Genomic DNA, 27,579 nt, shown 5'->3' with positions numbered 1-27,579 from the left:
AAAATGTGTGTAGAAGAAACGGCCCACACTTTTGTGTGTCCCCAAGACGGTAGAAGGGGTTAGGTGCTTGAACTGAGATGGCTCCTCTGGTTTTAATTTAAGATCATTCTCAGGTGCCATGTACTTGATAGACTCCAACAGCACTGAGCCCAGGCTGCATCCTTGGTGTCCGCTACCAAGTTGGACAAAGAAGTGCACTGTGAGCACCCGAGCATCGGTATGAAAGTGATTAGCTGGATTACCTCCAACTGTTAGCTGCGATCCACGGCGGTTTCGGCGGATCTGTCGCACTAGGACAGAAATGTAATGTAAATTTCTCTGCCAGGTTCTTGTTAACTCATGCAGAAATATTTACTAAATATTGGTAATATTGGACAAGCGACAAGGATTTTAAAACGAAACAAATCGGACCTCCAGTTGTGCACCCTGCGGCATCCGCCAATAGTTACAGAAGGGTTCAGCACAGACGCTCCAGACTGGCAGCAGTTTTTCCCTCAAGCTTAGACGGCTGAAAAAAATCAAGTCCTGCCTCACAGAGACTTTACTTTTTAGGTCGTCTGCGCAATAATGTTGTTAATCTTATCTTGTTTAATGGCGATTAGAGGCTACAGAACGGGTTGACATCAGCATGCTAACGTCAACACTTTCTTTTGGCATCAGATTAAAGAGTCAAGCCGTTTTGCAAGTACTGTAAAAGTGTTCCGCTCTTTGTGCTAAGCCTGTTGACTTCTCTCCAAGCAGCACAGCCCTGTGTTGCCAGCCCACCAGTAGAGCAATTTGTAAAGGAGCCTCAGTGAAGAGTGGCAAAGAGAACAAAACAACATTCATGATTAATCCTTGCTTAAAATTGCATGGTTGGTTTCAGAGTTGGCGTTGACAAGGAGTGGAGGGAGAAAAAAAAAATCTTGTTTGAGTGGAAACTGTACAGTCTGGGTTGACTCCAGTTCAATATTGAGAGGGAAAAGAAGATTCCATGTTATCAATTACTGGCTTTTGTGGTGCCACTTGCGATTATGTCTGATTCTTGTTAAGCGTTTGCATTCTTTTTTTTTTCTTTTTTTTACAATAAAATTGCAAAAGGGACAGAGATGAGAAAGGGGGTGAAATAATGTAAATTTACAAATGCTGACAGCACAGAAAACCACACTCTGCAAACATTGTTGCATAATGTCATCCCTGAATGGGAAATAAGAGTAAAGCGGCTCCTTGGGCTCAAAAGAACATGGACGAGCCATCTCCCACAAGGGGTTTATGTGACAAAATGATCACAAAAGTGAGGGAAAAAAAAGGCAATTTGGAGAACTGGTTGATTTCTGACACGTTACTGCCTTTCTACTTTCATTAGAGCACCAAATCCCCAAATCTAAGATTTTTTTTTTAAAAGGAACTTTAATAACGGAGCATTAGGAAATGCAGGGTAATTTGCAGAGTCCTGTTTGTGTCCCATTTATTCTGGTAGCATAAACCCTGATGGACAAACCGTCCCAGGTAAAAAGAGGAAAGTTTGAAAACCTAAGTAGATTTTGTTGTTGAGCCTGTAATTAAAATTTTAGTTGAGACAAAGCTTTTAAGTGAGGGTGAATTCCAGTGAACTCAGTTTGACACAGTTGCGACTTTGCTTCACTGACTGAACAATCTCCCTATTTGCAGGATAAATGGTTAGTTTCGCTTAGCGACGTTGTCATGGTATGTAATCCAACTTGCACCGTCTGTTGACCTTTTTGACGTCAACTGTGCGATTCCTCCTGTCAACCTAATCTTTCCGCTGCATTTCTGAAATACCCATTTCTGAAATACCCACACGCTCCTCGCTGCGTGAAAGTGCAACAATAGGGATTGTATGGAATTTTTGTAATATCCAGCACTGAAAAGGACCCTAATGAGGGACAGCTGGGCGAGGAGGATTTCAGCTGTTCCTTTCCACTGCTGAATTTTGTATGAAATCATATTTAAATGTGTCGGAGGATACATTTCACGGCCAATTCTGGTGACATTTATCGCCACACTCCTGAGGCTGAATGGTAATGCACAATATTCCCCTTTGTCTTAATTACTGCAAACATTAAAGGGCCAGTGTTTCCAAACACCTTCTTCAAAGAAACATGTCCCCCACCCCCACCCCCAGCCTTGCAGGCCCAAATGAAATTCATACGGAACTAAACTGTGAAAGAAACATCAGTCATTAACTCTAAATATGGAGGCAGCTGAATTAAGGCAAATGTTGTTGGGTGGAAGAAACTGGAATGAGTTGATTCAGGATACTGGCGCTCTGGAAAGGGCTGCTGTGGCTCTGCGATTAGGCAGCTGCCATTATTGGTTAATACAGAAATCTGACAAGTAACTACAACAGAGAAATGATGCTGCTGTTTCTTTATACAGAAGAACAAGCAGGTGCTCTTCCAACTCCTGGTTTGGATCATGTTCAGGTTTGAAGGATCTCTATTCAATATGAGCACAAAGATGAAGCAGGAAGCACTTGGGATATTTTAGATTTGGCTCTTTCGCCTGGCATGATCAGAAAGTCTCCCAATGTGGCGGATGGACAGATCTTAGAGCACAAATAGGCCCTCTGATCGATCACCAATACATACTAACCCATGAAGGTGATGCGGGGAAACTTTGCACCAAAGACCTGAAATTACCGCGGCTATATCGCGACAGTAATTCTCTACTAGAGGAGAAGGTTGCTGAGAGACGCCAAGGTGAGGAGCGGCCACAGGAACTGTACTTTAATCCATCAGGATTAAGACAATTACAAGCCTCACCGTCAAGGGAGATGGTAAGCTGGGGCGCACAAATCCCTGCGCCGGCCTGGTTTAGATAGCGGCTACTCTGCTTCTTAAAAAAGCAGCCTGACATTAAGATGGCCTGACTGTAACAGTTTAAAAGGAGAACAGAAAACCTTTTTCAAATGTCAGCAGGTACAGACGGGCGAGTTTTTGTCCCCCTCGCCCCAATTTTTTTCTACATCCTTTGCATATAATCCCTTTTTATACATTACCCAATAATCCATATGGGAACAAGGCATGGCAGTCACTTGCTGCGTTACCGAACAATCAGATTTTGGCAAATCAACTTTCTGCCAGCGAGCGATTGTTTCTGCTCTGAGGGGAAATTAAATCGTGACAATCGAAAAATTAGCAAACAGGCCAACCGAGGACCGAATTCAAAAAGATGCTAAATAAAGAGCGTGGCTGATTACTAGCCGTTTTTCCACACCAGATGGATGGTGTTTCTGTATTTGCATACCACCAACAGGTGGAAACACCATCGCTCTCTTTCGGCAGGAAGTCTTGTTTGTTCCTGACAGAACAGAGACAATAAATTGGTTCCTATTTCCAATTGGGGCCCATTTTCTTCCAACCAGACGTAATTTGCTGTCATTTATTTGTAGAAAGAAAATTACTGCCGCTTCTTGAGTTTCACACGAGACAGATCACATAGTGCTGTAAACACAGAGGCAGTAATTTGGCCTTTTTACCTGACATCCGCAGCAGGAAATGGAGGCTGAGAGGAAGCTCGCTCGCTAGGCTGCCATTTTAATGGCGTGATTATCTAAAATGAAAGCACCGGACCAATATTATTCTAAAAGTTGACCTTCTGGAGACAATGCCTGAAAAAGCTTTGGAATCAGCGCCTGTCAAGAAGGTAAAACTCAGTTTTTGAAGTTTCCCAGTGACTGTGCTGCACCCGCTGGAAATGTCTTTGCAACACGTTTGACTGCGACACGGTTTTTCAGGGAGCGCAGCAGCTAATTGAAGCGGTGGATGCGTCATCGTGGAAGGTTTCATCCCCACACCTGCCTGTTGCCTGGGCTGGTCCTGTCATAGGCCTTGTCTTGCTACTGCGATGTCAAATAGATCAAGATGCTTCATAAAAGAGCCACTTGACAGCACAGTTGATTGATTTTCCAGTTGAGGGCAATTTTCAGGCTTTTGTGCAAAGGCAACATTATCACCACAGAAAATATTCACTTTTCTGTGGTTAAAAAACGCAGGAAATGAAAGACTGGACTTTAATCACTATTGTCGGCAGACTGAGTAGTTGCAGTAGTAGTAGAGGCAATGATGTTAAATTCATGCCCCAGGCTGTTAAGAGGTTTCTAACAGATAGGAAATTCCCTCCATTTAGTAGAAGGCTTAAGTGTGATATATTATTCAGAGCGGCAGAGCATCCTGTCAGAAGTCTCTGAGTTGCCACGGTGACCATGAAAGGACAGATTAAAGTGTGAAATTGAATTACAATGGAAGCGTCGGTCAAATGAAAATCTTTATTTTCTGTTAACAATGCATCGTTAATAATGACCAATCTGATCTGGACATGAAAAACATTAGATCGATATTGTATCTCTAGTAACACGCTGACATCAGATGGAACCATTTTGGATCCCCAAAGCGAAGGTCACTTAATGATTGGTGCGTTCATTTAATTTATTTTTTTTTCTTTTGATTCAAACCTTTATTTAACCAGCTCACAACCACCTCCCATTTACAACACTGGCCTGGCCAAGAGGCAGACTGTACACTCCTGTGTCAATGGCACCTTTAAGTCCGATTTTATGTCAGCGGAATGCATTTTGTTCAAAGAAAAGGTCAACGAACAAACGATCAAACAAGCCCGCGATCAGAGAAATTTCCGAGTCCTTCTGTTTGTTGTCTTTGGGCTCTAATCTCATAACTACTACGGTGTCACAGCCCCCATTTTCCCAAATCCCTCAAACTGGTTTGTTATTAACCTTGAAATGGTCGCCGACACTCTTAGATAACGGAGCAGGCCAGGAGCCATTTTTCTTGCTGCCTTATGAAGAAGCAGCTGGCAGAGAGACACGTGTCATCACACAAGAGCAAACTGGAGATGTGATGAACGAATTAATCAGTTTGAGGTTTGAGGACACCGAACTGTTGTAAATGATTAATAACCCCAACATATTTAATCCCTCAACACAGGAATTATGGATCCATTATCTCAAGAAATGGGGGGCAAATGAGCACTGAAGACAGCCATAATTTACCAAACATTACTCAATTATTACGTTAATGACAGTTAAAAAGGGGGACATCCCCGATTCCTGAAAACGGGACTTTAAGCACGCTGTCATCGATCTTTTCCCCACTTCGCTCCTAGAAGTTTATTTTTTGACTTATTGCGTTTCAATCAACAATCCTGGATCGTAACAAACAAAGTCTGTGAAATGATTGTCATTCCGAAGCAGGAAGCGCACGGCTGCGCACGCCCTCGGGGAGGACGCGAACCCGCCGATGTCGCTAATCATTAGAGATGTGGCTGAAGATACTGTCCAACACCGTAATTGTTCTTCTGCAGCAGCGTTTGAGCTCAGCAGAGGCCTTTGAACCCACCGCATGGTGCACGTTTCTGAAAGGTTTATTGCTTTTCTCGACGCTACAAATACAGAATATATCTAAAGACATCAATACGTGAAAATGGTCCAAATGGAGTGAAATGAGGCGGCCGTCCGTGTTGGACTTCTTCTGAAGGTCACGCTGTATGAGTCAAGTGAAAGGTTGACCTTCACAGCTCCTGCACAATCAATAAAGAAATCTAATCAGAGATTGTTTGCCAGGATTCGAAAACCAAATTATGTCAGGCGGAAGGAGCCCAGGGTTCGACGGCAGCTCGCTAGGTTGGGGCACAAAGTCGAGCATAATGCCGTTAATTGGAGAGCACGTCGATGTTTGCTCAATCCACCGTTCATGGAAAGAATCACCTGCATGATCTGGTCGCTAATCTTCAGGACGCCTTAAAAACCCCCAACAAAAACAACATATTTCCAAGTATTTTTCAAGGGTTTATACAACACGTTTCATAAAGTCCAACCTCTGGTTCTTCAGGTTGTGATCAAGGCTGTTGCTGTTTAAAGAGCCGTCCCTCCGCGTCCATCTCGTCATAGAGGACGTACTTTTGGAATTTATGATGCGGTCGTGCAACATAATCGCAATTTGTCAAAGTAAGTCTGGACAGGAAAGAGGCTGAGCGTAAAATTTAACAACACAGAAAGCCGCGCGTTTATCCACGAGAAATTTATGTGACGGCTAATCTGCCCAGGAAACAGGCAACATGCCTTCTTCTCAAATCTTGGAATTAAAGTGGTGATCTGAGCGGCCCAGCAGCACTGCCTTCGCCTGCGTTGGGTTGAATTAGACGCTCGGGACTGTGAACTTTTCAGTGAGTCGGTGACAGTTCGGCGTGCGAACTGTGCGAGCTGCAGACGTCCTCTCCCACCAGGCCCTGACCCCGGATGAACCAGTGACTTGGCGTTGTGATCACATGAGGGTTCAGCTCCCTCTCGTTGGTTCCCCACCTCTCTGCTGCATCTCCACAGCTCCTTCAGCAGAACTCCTCTATTAAGAAATCAGCACGGCGGACTTCTTAACTAGGCTGAAGCGTGCAATTTCCCAGGTGCATTTGGAAACTTAACACCCGGTCAAGTGAGCGTGTCGAGTGGCGGCAGGCACCTGGTCGCATCCCAAAAGAAAACTCAGGGGCAACTTAAGTATTTTCCTCCCAACAGCGTTGGATCTTTTAACAGCTTCTGCGTGCAACCCGAAGCTGTATGACACGAACACAAATACTCCCTACGAGCTTTGTCTTTCCAGCAGCAAGGATTTTACTAATGTTACTATATTTCATGTCACCAGTGCTGAGTTTGTGCTTGGTTTTTAAGCAGATTTTTGTATTTGACTTTCAGCATTAGGTCCAACTTTGCAATGCAGAGAAATGATTCCGCGGTAATTATTCATGGATTACTTATGTTCAAGTCGCAGCGTGAATGTAAAACAAAATAAAAAAGTGAAATCATTCAATGTACTCAGCATGAGGGATTTAAAACGCCCCCAGTGTTTTCAGAAGCCATTTGAATGGAATCAGTGCAAACTCCTGTGATTTTCTCTGGAGAGTCCAAATATAATGAAAGAATATGTCAACGACCGGGGGCCGGTCCCGTGACCAGGCGTGCTGGACCTTGATTATCAAAGGTTTGAGTGTGTTTCATCCTGCTTAAAACCAAATGTGACGACCTTCAGCAGCACATTCTGGCAGATCTGAGAGGCGAAAGGCAACGCTGCAGCAGCTCAGATACCAAAGTATTTCCATTCTCCTTACTAAGCACTCCTCCTGGCATCAAGAGAATAAATAAGATCCCATTTATCTGATGAAAAAGCATCATCCTTTTGCACCTCAGAGTCTGGAGCAGTTTCCACTTTTGGATGTATATTTTGATTGTACAAAGAGCTTTTTTCCAGTTCATTTTACCCCAGAGTGCCGCACTTAGACACCTGACTTTGACACATTAATTGCTTCAGTAATAACACACCGTCCAAACACGTAAACCAGAGTGTTTCAGCTGAAAACAATATTCAGGCGGGGGTGTCATTCCTCAAAATTGCGATCACGCTGCATTTAATGGTAAGAAGAACAGGTGCTGGAACTCTGTTCATTTGTAATAAGTCTGAGATGTCATTTATTTTTCAGAATTACTCTATGATATTATTCCTGCTATGGCTCGGTGCTGCTGAGTGATAGCATGCATATTTCAGTGGACTTTGAAGTAGAGCGGCCTCCTTACGCGTCTGTATACTTCACGCAGCATTGTCAGATCACACAGGGCTTCTGGGGAGTTCTCCATCATCACCGCATCTATAATGGAAAACCTAAAATGTCACTTTGTTTGACTAAAGTGGAAACAATCTGTCCCCAGCGAAGCTGTCAGTTTCACAGATGCTTTAAACGCGTCGCTATCATTAATTATAGTTTTTTACAGGGATACACGGCTTGACAAAACCCACAATGTTAGCGAGGTTTCATGTTTGGCAATAAGATGCTTTCCAAGGGCAGAACTCATTTTTTGTTGTTGTTCTTGATTAGAAATATTTTTTTAAACATGCCCCCAAAAAAAGATCTACTTTTTTGGGGAACTTTGCAGTAAAAAGATCAGCATTAAGCATTCAGGGAAAGTTCCAGTAGAAGATCTATTTGACTGACCCTGCTGCTGTGACCCCCACGAAGGCCACAGGCTGAAATATGAGCGTCAGATAGAGCTGTGCTTCAAACTACAAGGGCGGCCATATTGATTTCTTTCTTTTTTTTTTTCTCCCAATGAGGTCACGGTAATGTCACGTTGCTGACACAAAATCAAGCTGAACGTTTCCATCGGGGCTGAAATTATACCCAGAGGACTCCCTCGCCCGTGTTTCACAATATTAAATAAATTCCTCACGCTAATTCTTTGCCCAGTCGGTGGATCTTTAACTCTAAAATGTTGACACCCAGTTCAGATAACAATGATCCCAAAACTCCATTTCATTCATTTTGTTATTTTTCTCCAAACCTGACAACCCCCATGGGACGACTGGATTATGTGCCAAGTGCAGGCTAGAGGATAATTAACTCAGCTTTCCAATTAGAACAAAGCATTCCACTGAGGTTTCCAGTAAGGCGAGAAACGTACTCAAGTGTTGGTTTGGGATCAAGACGGAAAGATAAACAACGAGGCTAATGATAAAACATAATTAAATGCCACGGTGTTAGAGTGACGACTGGGTATCTCAGTGTTTGGTTTCACGTCAGTGTTTGATAAACGCCTGGAACTGTTTGAATTTGCGTATTATTTAAAGTTTTATCTGTGACACACAGAAAGTAATTAGTTGAAAACAAACTGCATTTACAGTGGTTATATGTTAAAAAAAACAAAAATAAAAATAGAAAACAGAAAAAATCTATCATCGGCGCAGAGTTGGCAATGAGTCTGGAAATGAGTTGCAATTTTGTACCACCGAGCACATTTTTTTCCCCTTTCGAGTAAACAAACCGGTACTTGAGTTCAAAATAAAACCGTACTTGTAATCGGGACATCACATAATAATTATACTTTTGTTAAGTTTTTTAAAAAAAAAAAGTATTCTTCCTCCTCTGTGGTGAAAATCTGTCTTCTTCCTCCGTCACTATGCCAACGCTTCATCATGGCACCTATTTGGATCAATACTAACAGCAATGCCGGAAAATTCCAGTGAAGCACAATAGTATTTTGGGTGGAGGGTGCAGCATGAAAGTGATGCAACTTGAGAGGGAAAATCAAGACCGGGCAGCCCAAGGGTTTGGTGTACGGTGACAGCTCATCGGTGTCTACGTCTCACTGTTGGCAACAGAGCAAATCATCTACGCTTCGTGCACGTGTCACCTATCATTTAAAAATAAAGACTGGACAATGGAGGCTACAATATTTAATTAAAATCATGACACTGTGGCTTATGATCCAAAGCTTTTTTTTTTCATTATTGTTATGTTGCTCAAAGTCCTCTGTTCTCCCATTAATTGGCTAAAAGTCTTAGCAGAATTTAGCCTTCTGACAGCTTTTCAACAACATGTACTCTACAAAAAACAATATGGAAATGGTCTACAGGTTATCCGGGACTTTGAGCCTGGAGCTGCTGAAGGCTTCTCCCTGTTAATAGGGTCTATTTTCATTGTCGCTGTTGCTGTTTAGCATCTAGAGGTGATGTTGATTGTAGTTACTCAATCAAATTAAATTGAATTAAATCAAACCAAACTGATGTTGAATGCAGATGTGTCCTTTGTCAGCATCTTCTTTCATTAGCTTTATGCACTTTAATACAAATCCAAAAAAAGCAGGAAATCAATTCTGCAGGAGCAACAAGAAATGTTACCTCATGCTAATGCTAATTTGGCTAGTTGCAGTAGTGCTTTCTAAAATATGAACAATTACTTCCATGACATATCGAAATGTCTAAAATCTTACTTACCTACTCCTTTGCTGAATGAATTGGTGTGAACAGTTTGGAAAATTGCCGGTCGCTATAGCGACGGTGAAGGTTCTGCACAACATTCTCAAGGTTAAGTCAGTTAGCTAAAATCAGCTGATGGACGCTTGAGAGGTGCTTAGTCAGATATATTAACCAAATATAACAAACACTTATTAAAGGATAATATATTTGTCACTGAAGTTCAGCCAACAAACCTGCAATTGATAAGTCTGATTAGGCTTTACTGGTCCAAACAATCCCACAACTAACCCTAAGAACAAAGTGTTGGATGTTGATGTGTCGGGATTCTTTAGTTGGTCGCAGGTGTCTGGTCACATGTGACGTAACAACACTCTGAAGGAGCAGCTGGGTTGTTCCAGTTCAGGCTCGGCCTCTAAACGCTTCTAATTTGGCTGATATTTTGGGCTCCAATCAGGCAGAAACTCCTCTCTGCAGCAACTGGGCAATTTAAAAACCATGTTCCATTTAGGGGGATCTGGTGTGATTAATAATTCCATGCTGCCATGTTTGACTCCATGTTTAAACACATGTTTTTCAGTACTTCCCTACATTATCGCATTTTAGATGGCGCATTTTGAAACACGTGACTTTCTGAGGGTGTGTGTGTGACCTTTTGCGGTGCCCTGAGGCGTTCTGAATCACCGGGGCAAAGCCTATTTATTGCAAATGCCACACCAGTATAGAGTCACAAAGATACCAGGGAAATCTGCGGTTGATGGCTTTATTGTCAGCCCAGATCAAATCTGGATGCCAATCAATCTCATGAAATGTCAACTTATTTAGGAAACGCGGCGGGATTACACGGGAGATTTGCATCAGCAAACATTGCAAATTCGCTGAGATATTTCTGCGTCGCGCCGGTTTGATCATGTCGGCACCGTTTCCTCCGCAAATGTGCTTTACCAGCTCCCCTTAAGGACGTGCAACTGGCAACTGTGAACCACTCGCACATTATGGTTGCCCGAACATGTCCGCTCTTCACCTCTGGTGCCACTAACAAATGTGTTAGTGGAACAGCTGACGAGCGTTTAATACTGAAAATGACATTACGTAAAATGGGTGGCAAAGGGCAGGATGGGGGTGAACCGGGAGGTAAAGCTGATAAATTAATTTAAAGAGGCTGATGGTGATGAGGCAGGCAGTTAAAATCTTCTTCCTGGGCTGCTGTTCGCCCTCAGCGACTGTCCCCATGGCCTTCCACATGTTATTGGTAAGGACAGCTGTCTACTGCCACATAAATATGTACTCCTTCCTCCCTGAGGGGGTCACTGTAATCAATGCCCTCTGAGGATTGGCTGTCACATTAGATAGGGAGGCAAGAGCGAGCTGTAACCGAAGGGGCTCTCCTACACTCAACTGGAGTCTGAAGGACGAGGGTGGAGGGGGGGTTGGCAGCAGTTGATTTGGCAGAATTTAAATGCTTTTTATTGGCCTCGTGTCAGTCGCTCTGTCACTGTGGCCGGAACCCACGGACCTGAAAACTTGGTCAAGGCATCGTGACATTTTCGAAGAGCCAAACAAGACGAGACGTCTGCTTTTCTCAAACGGCCCACAGTCGTACAACAAGTGCGGCGAGCTGTATAAATAAACTGCAAGCATCCACTGGAAAACAGACACTTCTTTCGGAGGCTTCTACAACAGGGCACCATATGTGCTTGCTGAGATAAAACGGAAGGGATGAGCATACCCCCGCAGGTAAATACTCATCAGACCGGAGTATTGGCTGCTCTGTTTCCAGATCATTCCATCATTTTTTGGCAGCGGCAGACACTGTCCTGCAGTCTTTTTATACCCTCTGAAGAGTTTGAACCATGGACGCTGGTCCAGGAACACTTCTGAAAGCAACACATATCTTATCCCGATGCCCTGAAGCAGGGATGTCGAAGCCAAAGTCCTCGTGGGCCGCGATCCAGCCAGGTTTTCTGTCTTCCAAGGCAGACAACAGCGTTCTCCAAGAAAAATGGGCACTCAGGTGAAAGGATTGTCCACCCGGTAGGTCAGAAAACCCGGTTGGATCGCACTCCTTGAGGCCTGGGTTTCAAAAAGGTTAGGGTTAGCCACACCGACGCATCTTGTAGCCCTTTTCTAGCCTTGCGTGATGCACGTTAATGCCGTGCTGTGTACACAAGCACCATTACAGATACCACTGAATTCAAGGCATTTAAGATGTTCATCTGGATTTAACGATATAGGCAAGTTGAGCAGAAACATGTGACTCAAGGCTAGAATGCAGCCTTCAGGGTACGTTCTGGGATGCCGCAGAGCACAGGCAGCCATGGCGATCACTTGGTGCCCATAAAAATTAAATTAGAAGCAATTCAATACTTTCGTTCATTGCACATCAGAATGTTCAACCAACTCAATACACCTGCTTCACATGCATTACGTTTTTATGCCCCGCTGCAGATTTAATATTAGGAATTCAATAAGAGTCTTGGGTGTCGCCTCCGCTGTGATGGGAGCTGTGTTTTGGTTGGTGGGAGCAGGAAGTAGATCTATCTGTACAGATGACTGCACCCTTAACCGGACCGCTTCCACTCCCAGTACGCCACGCTGATGATGCACCCAGACTCCTGCTGTCCTCCAACACGCCTCTTTTCCAACACAAACACTTGATGTTGTATCATGTGGTTTTATTGTGATATTACTTTTTTCTTAAGATGTTACCGTGGGCATTAATCCGTTTAATCTATTACATTTAAAGATTTTGGGTTGCATCTTTCCTAATTATAATTATTATTTTTTTAAACTTCAATGGAAATATTTAAATGAATAAACATAATTTAAATTCACATTTAACATTTTGCTGCCAGAGTTGTTTGATTGATTAGAATTCTATTTTTAAAAAGAAAGTAAAACCTTAGATGGACACTCCTGGTTGTGGTGTTAGTTACAGCAGAGCTGTCACCCCAGTTTGTGGGAATGTGCCATGGCACCAACGCGGCGTCAGAGACGCGCGACTGCTGAAGGCGCCTGAGGCGAAATCTGCTTTTTGCATTTAAAAAAAAAAAAGCGAAGCTAACTCTCATCCGCAAAGTCACATTCGATAAAACCCCAACAGATTATCTGTTGTTCTGGATGTTATTAGCTGAAATTAAGACATTCTGTCCAGGAAAAGGAGCATCCCGTTAGAAAGTTTGTTCAGAAAAAGCCAACAGAGCCACACTGGAAGCGTTTTCTGGCTTGTTGTTGGAACTTTTGCTGGCTGTTTCGTCCAATCTGCCTCTCTCTGTCAATATCAAAGCTCAAGAAAAAGCCACTTTCTCTGTCTCATAGCCATTGGAGAGTGCTCTTTTCTTGTGCTTCTTTGGACATCCCTTGGCTCTCAGGAAGATAAATCTTTGATAGACTTCAATCTACTCTGTTCTTTCATGTATTTCCATCCTCTTTAAATTACTCCAGGGGCTCGGTTCTTGTCCTCAGTATCCTTCAAACTGTCTTTTTCATATAAAGTATTCACCAAACTATTTCCCCCTTTTGAACATTTTTTTATTGATTCTTATAAATAGAATCCATATTTTTTATCTCATGTGATTTAAAAAAAAACCCAAAAAACTGTGATTTCTACAATACAATGTTCATTAATTAAACATGATGCAAAATAGGTATCTCAGAGAACTGTAGTGTAACAACGTGCACGTTGGGGATCCAGTAGCTCGAGAACTGCTGAAAACATACATTGAAGATCAAGGTCGTGCAACATTCCAAAGGGATTTCTGTGTGTGTGTGTGTGTGTGTGTGTGTGTGTGTGTGTGTGTGTGTGTGTGTGTGTGTGTGTGTGCGCGCGCCAATCAAAGTCTCTCAGCCACAGAAATGATTTAAAAAGATGTAATTTGTGCACTCTGGCTCCTAGAAACTCTCAACTTGCATGTTGAAGTTTTTCAGGTGCCGCGTGCTTCAAACTATTAGCTGCCTGCTGATGTGTGAAGCTGTAAATGGATGCTAACGAGATGATTAACACCATTTCTTTATTTAATTCCTTGATGAATATCCAAATGTGCATTCGGCAAGAAGACATTTCGGCAGCTTAGACATTTTAATTTAAGCCTTCAGATCCGTCAGTTGGCCTCCTTGACAGAAAAGCGCTCAAGTACGAGCAATGAGGAGGTCACTCGTCTTCAATTACCGCACTTCTTGCATACGGTATCTGCCTGTCTGCTCTAAGGGCTGGCCCACTGCAGGGCTGTGACTGGAATTCTATATCCTTTATGTAGCTCTGCAGGAACAGCTCTAGTTATAATTCTGCAGTACAGACGCAACCTGCGCTCCTCATGTGCAGTCACTCATTCATCACCAGCCAAACACAGTGCTGTTGTTAGCTTACGTCAAATATAGGCACTCTAACACCTCAGTAGTACAGCAAAAACTGTTGCTCTATAAAGTTATATGTGATTTATAGCTAATTTTCCAACTGTGAAACTTCAACTTTGCAGTGTATTTATGTATCTTGCTAAAGGAAAATGGAGCCTGACTCATGCGATGTGCCTACACATGCATACATTACTGATATGTCTCTTCCTGATGTTTACTGAACCGTCTCTTTATAAGATAGCGGCCCTGCAGGGAAACCCAACCGATAGCAGCACCCGAGTGGGCATCAATGTCCGACAGGCTGGGAATGAGAACGTGGGGAAAATATCATGTTTTACTTTGAAATATCCAGCTCTGTTGGACCATGGCCAGCTGGAAAATTACCCATTACAACTTTCATTAAAAACACAGTAGATGGTCACAAAAAGTGTAATTGGTCTCAAATATTACTTATAGTTTGCTACTGAGCCTGACTGGTTTCCAGAACAATACCATTAAGTGAGCATAGAAAACGGTCCCATTCTCCTCCCCCAGTGCTGAGATGGGATAGTGGCTCCATAAATAAGAAGCCTCTATCGGGTGTAATGTCGCTACACATCTAGATGTGAGCGTGTTTACCATTTGCAGGTCAGCCTACACCAATGCTCCAGGCTATCTAGATCTTCTGAAATAGGGTTTTGGGTTGATTGATGCCCCAATCGACATAAATGTCAGTATTTTAAACGGGAGGGGGAAAAATACAACATCTCATGTACCTGGACTTAAGCAGCTTATTAAAGTTTATCCAGGCCCCAGTGTTGATCTTCCAGGTCAAACCTAATATGTTTGTCCCTGTGTAATCAGGGTTTGATGATTTTGCCAAGGGGTCTGTGCACTGCAACAGCAGCCTCCACATCTTCAAGTGTAAGGAAAATTGTTCCATTGGGGGTTTGGTCTTTTGTTACGCTTGTCTCCAGGCAACAGCACTCTGATGTAATCACTCCGCGGTATTTGGTTGTACATCAGATTTCTAATAACTGAAGGAATGATTCCTGCTTTGGACCCGATGGAGGTGTTCCGGGAATTAAACATGCGTTGGCAGCGTCCAGCCAGCAGATCCCCTCTTAAAGCTTGTGTTATACAAGCTAGAGTGCATTAATCCAACACATCCCAAACCGAGCTGACAACAGGTTCCTCTGAATAGAGTGCTTGGCTGCATAGCAAGCAGAATCCTATTACCTAAATGGATAGAGCCAATAATATTACTTCCACCCTAACCAGATTAACGGTGATCTTGTGCACTTGAGAATTTGTTGAGATGCCTGAGCATATATACCCTTTTTATATATGAAGCTTTAAATCACGATCCTGCTCCTTGTGCTGCTGTGGACTGAAGTAGGGATAATAAATGGATGCTTTACAAACAAGGAGTGAGTAAAGGCAGGGCTGTCTAAATAGTCTGTTTATGTAGTGCTGCACCACCCTGGATGAATTAATGCCAGGCACTGTATGGGAATGTTGGATCAGCTACGGAATCTTAAACATGCAAAATTAAGCAGGTTGCAAATTTGGAAATGGAGGAAGTCCAGATAAAGGATGAAACACTGAGTCGACACTCAATACACGCAGAAGTAGATGACTGGCATCACCTTAGCAATTACTGTCACACTGTGCTATTTACACAAAAGCTACAAAGTCAGTGAGGAATAATTTGGGTGGGTTTTAAGAGTCTAACAAGGCGGAACCAGAGTTGCGATAAGTATCAGCTCCACAGCCGAAGTCTGTACGTCATACACCAACGTCCCTATAAGCTGTAAAAGATCTACTAATGTTAGACAAAGGAAGACTCACATCTGTACCCAATTGTTTTAGATGTGACATTTTAATATTTCTGTCCACTTGGGGCGACTCAGAACTCAGCTGTACGTGACGCGGCCTGAGAAATTAGGTCGGCTCAATCCCACCGGAATGCACCACTTGTATTCGAATATGTGATCAACTGATGATTACAGGGAAAAGAACCAAGTGCAGCATCATTTTATACCTAAGGCCCAGATGTGCAAGCACGTCAGAGGAATGCACGCCTGGGGTATTGTTGTTCAATGTAGATAAAGTAACAGTTGTTCAGGCATTAATCTGATACCGGCGCACCGAGCCGCCTGTTAAAAAAAATCCAAATCTCTCACACACATTTTGATGATATGGTTTCACAGTCCCTGCTGTTGTTTAAAGAGATAAGGACACTGACACATTTAAATGGATTCGGAGCTGTATTTCTTCCAGTCGTGTGCTTTTAACAGTAGCCTGGAAGGAAGTAATCCTCAAACCTTCGGCTCATCCTCCCGGGACCCTCATAAAACCCATTAAATCAGTGTTAATCCAAACACCTGTCATGGAATGCTAATTAGCTAAACACACCAGGGAGGTTGTTTATTATAACTTATTTAGCATTTTAGGTGAGTTTTTATGAACACAGCTTGAAGCAGTAATAAACCGCGACGCTCTACGATTGTCAAGATTAGCAATTCCAATTTGTCCTCTGTGTCCCCAGTAACCTCCAGATTCCTCAGCTTGATCTGTTCACATATTTGCAACGGGCTGATGTGTAACCGGGCCCATATTAGACAGATTATAAGATTAGAGGCATGTCAGAATGCTTCTCTAATCCTCCCCATCATGTCAAGACAATAAGCAATCAAGGAAAAGCTCTGAGAACACAGAGGATCTCAGCGAATCGGACGAGTCCGTTACCATCTCGTCATAGAGGCAAATGTCAGGATTGTTGGATGGTGATTCAAATGTCATATTATTGCAGCTGGCATGTGGGTCCTATCACGCGCTGTTTCCAGTATCACTGTGTATTGTGACCTTGCAGGTTTTATGTAAATATGTGAGTTTGTTTACCATAGACCGGCTCTGTCCTTTTGGTTTCATGGCATGTGGGAGCTTCTGTGGAAACTGTGCTTTGCAGCCAAATTGGCATTCACTGGCGTGTGCAACCTCCCCCCCGTCATTTTGTCACCACCATCGCTGTGCGGAACTCAGCCAAGCAAGACATCTGACAGACAGGCAAATGGAAACGGTGGACTTCAGTGGCACAACATCCTTTCACTCCCCCCTCCCGACCGCTGCTTAGCTTCAGTATGCAAACACGCACAACTGGGCCGCGCTTAAAACCAGAAGGTCCTGGTTTTTAGACGGTAAAACAAGGAGTGGGGGGGCGGGGGTTCGATGGAAAAAAAAAAAAGAGAAAAGAATCAGGAATCGGTGGCAGACAGATTGATCAGAGATCCAATCAAGAAGAGTCTGAACTGCATGAGTGGGTTTCCATTTATTGGCAAATAGTAAGCCAGGCACTAAAAATTGATTGGCAAGTGACAGTTCCGCTATAATTCTTGGACAGATAACAAAGTCTGAGGGTCAAGAATTGTAGCGAGCAGCGATGCGATCTACTATAGAATGTTATGGCCAGCTGCGAAGCAGGACTTTAAGTTTAAATAATCAAAATAGAAAGCAGAGTGTGACGAAATAAACGCACATATTACAAGTGCCTGGTACGAACCTACCTCTGCCCCAGAATCCCCCCAAAGCTTCTGCTGTGGTTCTGCCTGACAGCTGTTATTGTGTTAATTACTGCTTATTCCTGACTAGGTCTTGTGGGGGGGGGGAGAGCACACGTAATTGGGTGAGAGGCAGGATGTGACATGTTGTTGGGCCATTGTGGGGCGCACCTCCCGTTCACCTCCGCCTTATCTCCCCTTCTCTTCATCCTCTACCCAGTCAGCATTCAGCATGAGGGCCCCTCCCAGATGAGCTCGGTCCTCCTCAAGGTTTCTTCCTGTTCAGAGTTTTATCCTTGCCACTGTTGCTTGTTTGGAGGTCAGCCCCTGGGTTTCCCTGAAGCACTTAGTGATATATATTGATCGTAAAAGATGCTTTCATGTTATTTTTCTTTTTAATAGCAGTAATATCAGTATAAAAAGGTATAGGTAGCAGTAATAAAGTAGCAGAATATCTATAGCTTTTCTCATAGCTGCTATGCATCACTATTTGTGCCCCCACTAACCAATCAAGAAAGAGACTTCGGGCTCTCTCAGCGGTCTCTATCGTCCCCACTATGATTGTGGGGAAATCCTGATTCTTTCTTTATTAAAACCGACGTCACCTGGGAGTAAAGTACGCTGGGAGCAGCACTGTATGTTTAGGAGCCACAGGATGACATTTCTTTTGAACATCTGCTACGTAAGTTAAATTTCACTGGAAACTGGAGACATCTAGCAGCTATTTCATCAGCCTCTGAGGAAAATAAAGCCATGATATAAATGTGCCACTCGTTTTACACTGGCGGCAAATTAATATAAATCGAGGCTCCCTCGGCAAAAGCGGGCAGATTAATAACTGGTCTACATTTCTTCAAGACACAATTTTTCTTTTGTAATGAATACGCGTAGTCTCTAAAGGGTCCTCCAAATGCTTCAGCCCCAGTCTGGAGACAAGAATGTCTCAGTCAAGAACACCAATAAGAAAGAACTGCGAACAGGGACTTGTTCAGTGTACCGAACAGCTTCTCCGTGCTAAACACCACAGTCCACAGACACACACAACACAGAACACCACACTTATCACTCAGGTGACGGGAAAACAGTGGAAAAACAGCCAGATAGGGGACTCGGATGGGAGCGGCACTTGTCGGCACGGACGGTTCCTGACACCAGAATATGCCGTGGAAACGATTAGATAAAAATAACAGAATCCTCCCGGCTGTCTTTAAGGAAGTGTGCTGGCGGCTGATAAAGGATTCAGATTTATGTGGCCTTCACCGAAATAAATAAATATTATGTTTCTTGAATAATGCAGCATTCCAACGTGGCTATAATGTACAGCATTTCCAGCAGAGAGCACAGTGCAAAGATGGCGGGGGGGGTTAATAAAAGACAGGAAATGAAAAACTAGTTTGGCACCTCTCAGTGGTATCTTTGGCAATCCGTTTTTCAGCTCTTGAACATTAGTTCTGTTTTATTTTTCCTTGGGGGGGGGGGGGGGAATCGTGCCACGTCCGTGGCATATTTGCTCCTCAGCATACGGCAACAACCCATCAGAAGCTTCTCGTTGGAGGTATATGAGAGTGTGGACTTTTGAAAAAGACGGCTGAATTAAATCTATTTTGATCGTTAAATTTACCTTTTTGTATTAGATGATCTGGATTTTGAGGGTAGAATCCTTCAACTATGAATTTACTAAATCTGAGTGGCAGATTATTATTATTTCATTATGTTATTTAGTTTTTGGTGAAAAGATTGTTCATGGATGCAAAAGCTTAAGAGCAAGGTGGACAAAGACACATATATTATACCGTTATATTAAAATCAAGACATTTGAACACTAGATGTCTAAATTGGTCCAGTTTTGAAGGCTGTAATAATGAAGAAGGAGGAGCTGTGGGCACTTCAGATGTTGGTAAATGTCTAGAGGCAAAGATAAATTAAGACTGGATACAAAAGGCATATTTCTGCTTCAATAACATGCATTTGTTGCATGCAGCAAACCTCTGTCCTAGTACTCTGGAAGCAGATCTAGGGCATGGCTTATCACAGCGGTTTTCAAAGCAGGGTTTGGAAAACCTCAGGGGTCCTCCCGGGGCTTGATTGGGGTCCTCACATACGAGGAGCATATTTTAATTCCAAGACATTTCTACTTCCAGCATAAAGCGAGCGTGCATCGCGTTTGCTGGCTGAAACCTGCCCAACGGAGGTTTACGTTTAAATGTGCTTCAGCTCTGAAATCGTTCGTGTTGCCTTGTGTTATTGTCCCAATTCAAGGTTTACTGTCCTCTACAGGGAAAAAATAAAACAAAAAAAGTAATTTGTTCCAAAACTGAAAGATATTTTTTCGATAAATTACACTGTTTTCCTCGGCGGACCTCCAGCACGACTGTTAAATGACTCTATTATCAGCAAGTTATGAGGAGATTAGAAAAAATGTTACCACCAAATGTTAACAATTATCAAAGGATCAACTGTTAATGATCTGACATGAGAGAAGATAATGTCTTTGTGCCTGAAGGTTGTTTAATTTAATTTTCACTGCAGGGGAAAAAAAATGCAATTCACTGATATTCAGTCTGCAGTGTTGTTTAACTTTACAGAGAAAGGGTGAATATTTATTCATCGAGGATCGCTTTTTAATGTAAATGATAGAGAAAAGGTTAAAAACAAGAAATTCTGAGCAGCTTTTTTTAAGTGCCCCAGATCTCCATCAGAGATGGGTCAGAGCTGGGAAATGCAGCGAAGGTGCGGCACATGAACGGTGTTATTTATGTTCCCATATTCTGTTCATGACCCAAACCAATACTTCCACATTTTCTGCACCATCAAATACTCGTCTGATTAATACCCCAGAGCCTTGATGTGGCTCCACATTGAACCAATTAAAGAGAAGAGAAGAACAAAATAGATTAGGGATGGATTCTTGGTGTCGCTTTAACGATCTGAGAATCGCGTCCCCAGTAAGGTGGTAAAAGGCACAGTGGAGGCAAACCTCCTCAATCTGTTCAGGCCACGATCATGTCACCATTGTTCAGATAAAGATCAGGTGACAGGAAGGGCCTCAAAGGATCGCTTGTATACAGGAAGGTTTTTTTTTGGTGGGACAATGTTACGATTTATCTTTTAAATATTGATAATTACCATCATTACTCTGCAGACTAGAACCAGAACCATGCTGGGAGAAGTATTAAATGACTAATGCTGCACTCTTCGCTGCTGGAAAAGCCAATACAAACATGCTACAAAAATGTGTTTTGGAGTTCAGGAATGTTCAGGAATCTGAGTAAACGCTGTGTGAATAGTAAAGCTTTATTGATTAAAAAAAGGGCCTAACTTGTTGAAGTTCTTGGCCAAATGCAGCTCTTAGAATACCAATCTGTTTCCTGGTCTTAACCATAACTGTTGGCCAATCAGAGGCAGACCACAGGCTATAGAAACATTCTCATGTGGTTTTGTAGTGTGCATTCAGCTAATTGTGCCCATCTGCATTATGTTTGTGGATTTGGCTGCACGCAGAGCGTTTGCTGTCAAACTAAGTGTTTTCCTAATTAGATAGTGTTCCTTTAATTGCGTGAGCATTCTTCATTTGTCGGGCATCGCAAGCAGGAGAAGAAAAGACCACAAATACGAGCACAAACCTGATTCCCCTTTAACTTCAAAGGGAACGACTGCTCCGAGACGATCCACTGAAAGGAACAGATGCATTTTAAATGCGGTGCCAGTGAAAACACGGTATTGGCTGCTCAGCTCTTGTTTATTATGGTTATACGTCTTTGGAGCTCCACTGTAAAACAAAAAGGGTTCCACTAATGACTCATCGTTGAATGAACACGGACATTACTGTGCAGGGACCCGGCAATTAAGTTCCAGCCAATTACAACAGGAGCACTGACAAACACTCATATTTGTGCTGACAGCAGGAACAAGGAATAAAATGTATGATATGGCAGCGGAAACCTGAGCCGGTGGTCTCAAGTGGGCCCCTTTACTGCAACTGTCACCCGTTTAGCTTAGAATTTTTATTCATATTAGGTGAAGCTGCTATGATTCCAGACCCAGAAGGAACTTTTAGCTTCTAACAACCCAACTGAACTTTCAATGCACACTGATAAAGTGAAGCCACAGCTTTCACACTTCGTCTGCCACATGAGCCAAAATTCAGGCGGACCCATGGAAACAAATCAATGCACATTTGGATGTAAAAAGGTTGCGTCAGTTTCTGCTACTGCCCGACTAAGTTGTGGGTTAGAGGTTGTAATCGGCTGGAGGCGTTAGCGTGGAAGCTAAGGTGGGGGAGATAAAGGTCACCGCGATGTGAAGCCGACTTCTGCCTTGCTCTCTGTGAACGGATGTAACAGCCTTAATGTACGTACCTTTCAAATGTTTTAATTCCCTCAGTTCCCAAATGCTCCCACCCAGTAACAGGATCATTTTATGAGAGGGGAGGTATAATATCACCAAAACCAGTCACATTAAAAGGCTTCACCAAACCTGTGCGTCCCAGGACAACAACACAATCTTGTTTGAACACCACTCTTATTTCAAACGTCTACACAGAGTAACTGCAGCAACAGCTCAGTGCCTGGAACATGGCCTCGAATATAAACGACTGGTCTACTCAGTATATAGTGAAAGTGGCCCTTTTAATTACTTTCTCATTTGTCGCAACCAAACAAGCTTTGTTTACTGTAGCCAACTTCATTCCCATCCTCTGGCCTATTTGGTTGCTATAGTGTGACCCCTATGCTGCCTCCAATGAATATGAATTATTGTATGGTTATGAATCTGTTCACTACTGCAGATTCTCTCTAACAGAGGATGTTCACGGCAGTACAGAGAGGAAATCACACCCAAATATGTGTTTCTCTTACGCAGATCACCGCTGAAGATTAACCCAAAATGTTGCCGATGCAACAATTTAGATCCGCGCATCATCCCTCTGGCAACACACACATTCGTCACTTTTCACCAATCTGCTGCGCTGCAGAAATGTTTTTGCAGAGGTGTCGGCTCAGATATGCCAGGTCCCCTCAACGTTGTTCAGGATGAATTAAGCACCGCTCCCTTTAGGTAACGACGGTGCTCTCACTCAATACCAATCAGGACCAAAGGCAACACAGCCCAGCTCCACTTAGAGATGGAAAATAGCTGAGCTTTAGGTAACCTTTCTTGTTTTCCATCCCACAAGTGCGCTGTGATTCCCAGGGACGAGAGGCGAATCGTTCCCACCGATTCATTATGCCAGTGGACCATTTGCATTCCATGGCTGTACAGATTTGCATCTATAACCTCTCCCAGGTCAATAAATGGGCCTAATTCCATACCTGCTTCACACTTGGCTTCACTTTCACAATGCCAAGGGGGAGACGCTGTGTCCTAGCCGAACATTTGAAACATGTAGGGGAATTCAGTGAGACGTCACATTGTCATATAAGATGTACATATAAGCTGCTGATGGTTGGGAGGGCAAAATGTAAAAAAAGAAGAAGAAAAGTATCATTTCCATAAACCATACTCACTACACCACATAAGCCGTCTTCCCTGGCAGTTCTGAACCTTTGCAACATTAAAGAGACGTTCTATTTCATATACAATCAGCTCTTATTCGCATGCTGCTGTTGATATATCATGCACCGTGGATGACGTGTGTCTAGCTGCTCCACACAATCCAAGGCTCTCTGTAGTCCTTTTAATTGCCATCCAAAATACTCATAAATATTTCATGCTGTGGAGATCCCACCCGATACCCCGGTTCCTCAGAACACTTGGCTAAGGTGAAACACATCAAAGCCGGCGCGACCAAGGCGTCTCCGGCGCGTCACGAGAAAAGGCGCTGAAAGGGAATATATGAAAGCGTAAAAAGGCGGAGCTGTTTGATCCGCGCCGTGACGGGAAATAGCGCCAAACGGCGAGGAGCTTGCTGACTGTAGTGACTCTCCGACCCTGACCCAGAGGTGGGCGGCCGTGTCTCATGGGGCTCGTGTCAATGCGGCCTTGTGTTCTTCCAGAGCGCCGATTGATTTCTGCAATGACACACAGCCCCGCACCACTGCTGGATGGCCCATGTAATCCACTCAATACATTAAAATCTAATCTTTCTTCGCAAACCGCTTACACATGATCGTCCACCTTTTAAGCATCCATAACAATAACAGGAAAGCCCGCGGGGGTGCCGTTCGAAATCACAACCCAGGGTCCACACGCCCGATGGCATACTGATAGCACCCAGTCATACTAAAGGTGTCTTCTCAATCCCAGTTTATTGAGGCGACTTTATTGGGTCACCCATTTTTAACGAGCGGTTCAGAGGCAATTCAAGTAAACCGAGGTGGAGAAGCGCAAAGATGTAAACAGCTCGTCACAATTCATTCCCCGGCTGCATATGCACGTCTCTTCTATGCAGCGAGGAAATGAGGATGTCACATGCGATACCCCTTGTCTGGATCCACGACCTCCCACAGTGACGGCAGATCTACACAAGGCAGCAAAACAAAAAGTCCTGAAAGCTCCCGAAACCAGTTCAAGAAAAACCATCTTCAGCAAGGGGCTTTGTTCCACTTTTATTTTTTCCTTGATGGGTAAAAATGACAAAGAAAGAAAGTTTTCTTGGGAAAATAAAAGCAGCAGACCTGTAAATGCTTAAACCTCATCTGTTATTGTTTCAGCAGTGCAATAATACGCTTGTTAATTACCCCCGGCTGTTAAAAGCCTAGCTAATTTTGCACAGTAGACAAGGGATAGCAGCAGAAAAAAGGTGCTATTGGAGCAGTGCAATCATGATGTGTTATAGATGAACTTCACCCTTTTTTTTCCTAAATTCTGCTATAACAATATTGTTAGATGACCTAGGATACAAATATATAGTGAAAAAAAAAAAAAACATTCATGCTCAATACAGTTACAGTTACAGAAATTCAAATTGCCCGTAAAATTTCACTGCCTTGAAGATAAAACCAATAAAACATTAATTACTGTTCTGCTAATTACCTTTAATTCCCTCTGGAGAGGCAGCAGAGTCGTTGTTATCCTACTACAGTCCCACTGTGATGCCTCCCTTCATCAACCCCATCCCACCGTGCAAAATGGGCTTCAACATCGATTTTGAGAACGCTGTTACATTAAAAACTGCCTTAAAGGCTCAACTCAAATTGCAGGTGTGTTGCTGCCTGCAGGATGTTGGTCCTAGACAGTTCAATGACTCATACAGCAACGTCTTGTCGGACGTTGGCAATAACATTTATTTCCCTTCAGAATCTGCTGGAACTTTCATTCATATCGGGGCAAAAACAAAGAGCAACGAGAGCGCATTCCACGGCAACCGCATCCAACCACAGGAGCAGCAACAGCATCAAACCGTCCAGGCGCTTAAGCGGACCAAGTTTTCTAATGCACGCCAGCCTGCGCAGGATGTCTCCGAAGGCATAGTCGGAACCCTGGAATTCCTCTCGTGGCTCTCATTCAGCCAGGAGAAGAAGAAAACCTTTCAGAAATGATTGCCTTAGCCATCAACCCCCCCGACACTCCCCCCTCCTATCCATCCTTTCTCGCGCTCCTCTGAAACAGAGGTGCAGGCGCGGGAGCGTGCAGCGGCATCTTTTTTTTTCTTCTTTTACATCCGACGCTGCAACACAAGTAGCCTTGTCCTTCCCCTCACTTCCCCCGTCTTCAACTTGCTCCCCTCCCGACCCAGCAGGCAGCCGGAGTCCCGGTGAAGCCGCGCCACTGTTCCCCACGCAGCCTCCTTCGGTGCCACCACAGAGGCTCAACTGTCTCTGAGTGGAGGGAAAGATAATAGCCAGTTTCCAGACGGATCAGCTCTTCTTTCCTCCTCCGAGTGTTCGCTCCGCGCACAAAGAGCTCCTGCCGTGGCGACTTAAGGCTCCAGTGTTTGGCAGGACTGAGGGGACCTTTGGATTAGTAATCTAAGATTGCCAGTTTTCATCCCATAAACCCACACCTCCCTTTTCTGTTGCGCTCCCCGGCTCGGATAAGCTGCACACAGAACATTTTCACTTATTCTCCTCTTACCTGGAGTTGATGCTTAAAGCCGGACAGAGGAGCAGGACGCAGATAGCCTGGATGAATTTCATCGCTGTCTCCCACTCCTGTTGGCGTTCTCCCTCCTCTGATGCCTCTTGCCTTCCTCCCGTCTCTCTATCTCCGCTCTCTAGCTCTCCCACTGGCTGCCTGCGTTTTTTTTAGCGCACTCTCGCATACACACACACACTTGCACATGCGCGCGTGCGTGCACACACACGCACTGACACACAAGCAGCCAGGCAGACGGATGCAACACAGTGGCAGGGGGAGAGAGAGGGAGGATCTGTGGCTTTAAATAACACAGGGACAGGGAGCGACCCGCTAATGGAATGGAGCGGGTGGGGCTGAACTCAAGAGCGGGAGATGTGGGGGAGATGTGATGTCAGCACCCACGTGGCCGCAGCCATTGGCCGAGGGCATTCTTGCCACCATTGTGTCCATTCACACCGCTTAGCTACCTGCACAGTGGTGGGCAGAGGGCCCTTACTTGAGAGTGTAAGTTCCGCTACAGAAGCACTGAGGTCAGCGTGGTCCAACCAAGGGTGGGGTAATTTGGGGAAATTCTGAAAACAGAGCTAAAAGTTTCAAAATGCAGTTCTTGAGCTTTTCTTCCATTCCAAATATTCACTTAAAAGGTCAGAAAAGACAGGAAATGTCTTCATTATTTTGGAGTGCTGTTATTTCTAATGGACGGAATGAAAAATGCCTGTGAGAAAGAGCCGCAACATTACGCAATCATTTCATATTTGCCAGACTTTTAACAGATTTCGCTTTTTCACTCTTGCATTTCCATTTCGCTCTCTTTGTTTTGGCCTCGCCACTGAAAACCAAACTTCATCTGCAATGTTGCAACTGAAATGATTACGATCCGATTGAGAGGCCTGAAAAATGAACAGAACGAACCAAACAACTGTCCGCCTGAGGTGGCATTTGCGGTGTGGAATGTCATTAAAGTTTGCTTCCTTGCCTCAGACTAATTACTGAGCTGGGAGTCAGCAACAGTCGCTCTGGCGGCAGCAAACGCTGCAGTGTGCGCTCTGCTGCTCGGACACGTGTGGAAAATGGATTTCCTCGCCCAGTAACTCCAACTGTGCCTCCTCCATCCTCCAGTGCATCCTTTCTCTTTTTTCACCCCTTTTATCGTTGACATCTCTACTAGTTTTGCCTGTAAAAGGAAACTTCTGCACTGCGATCCCTGCACTTTGCAGCAGCGACTGAAGTTACGAGCTGGACATCAGTTCCACGCGGTGATATCGAAGAAGAGACGATGCATGATTCATATGTGGCGCCACTGTATGGTGAATTACTGGTGCAAGTTCCAATAAATCCCCCCTGTAATCTGTCAAAATGACGAACGGCTTTCATTCTTCCGTCACTGCCTCTGACCCAGATCATGCCAGACCGCCATTCGTATGCAAGCACAACGCTGCAGGCGGTAAAAATCAGTCCAAAAATAATAATAATAACGACATCGAAACGACGCACAAGATCGGTGGCGCTGGTGGCGGCGTGGAGGCAGCGCTACAATATCCCAGATAATTTCAGCGGTGTGATGGCTCACACCTGCGTATTTGTAATAATACAGTAAATATTGAAGGTTCTGACAATGTGACAAGATATAAAGGACGGGAGAGAAAGCAGATTTGTAATCTCTGGCAGAGATGATGAGGTGGTGCAACATATTGGGACTGGAAACACAACCATTCTATAAAAATACCCATTTATGTTTATGCATAGGAGAGGTGTAAGTAGGGAACTCTCCCCCTTCATGCTTTTAAATATAATAAAAGCTCAAGAACACAATGTTGAGCCTCCAGGCTCTGTGATACAGGAATAGTAATACAGAATATTAAGCAGTCCACACAAAAAGGTGGAGGTCACACACCAGAGACATGATAAATGATTCC

The 27,579-nt window shown here is 43.8% G+C and overlaps 1 protein-coding gene across 3 annotated transcripts in view; it reads right to left on the bottom strand.

Annotated features, from left to right (window-relative positions):
- luzp2 (leucine zipper protein 2) overlaps positions 1 to 25,954 on the bottom strand; it is a 66,210-nt gene extending 40,256 nt beyond the window's left edge. Inside the window, exon 1 of one of the 3 annotated variants that reach the window (XM_029846390.1) lies at positions 25,661 to 25,954. In XM_029846390.1, coding sequence (XP_029702250.1) covers positions 25,661 to 25,722 — 62 coding nt within the window. In that variant the 5' untranslated portion in view covers positions 25,723 to 25,954. The remainder of the gene's footprint in view (positions 1 to 25,660) is intronic. The other 2 variants (XM_029846389.1, XM_003969787.3) reach the window with 2 other exon arrangements.
- Between the last annotated feature and the right edge of the window lie 1,625 nt (positions 25,955 to 27,579).

The sequence above is a fragment of the Takifugu rubripes genome, chromosome 13 (genome assembly GCF_901000725.2).
Source record: "Takifugu rubripes chromosome 13, fTakRub1.2, whole genome shotgun sequence".
NCBI lineage: Eukaryota > Metazoa > Chordata > Actinopteri > Tetraodontiformes > Tetraodontidae > Takifugu > Takifugu rubripes.
This window is presented reverse-complemented; position numbering and strand designations above follow the sequence as displayed.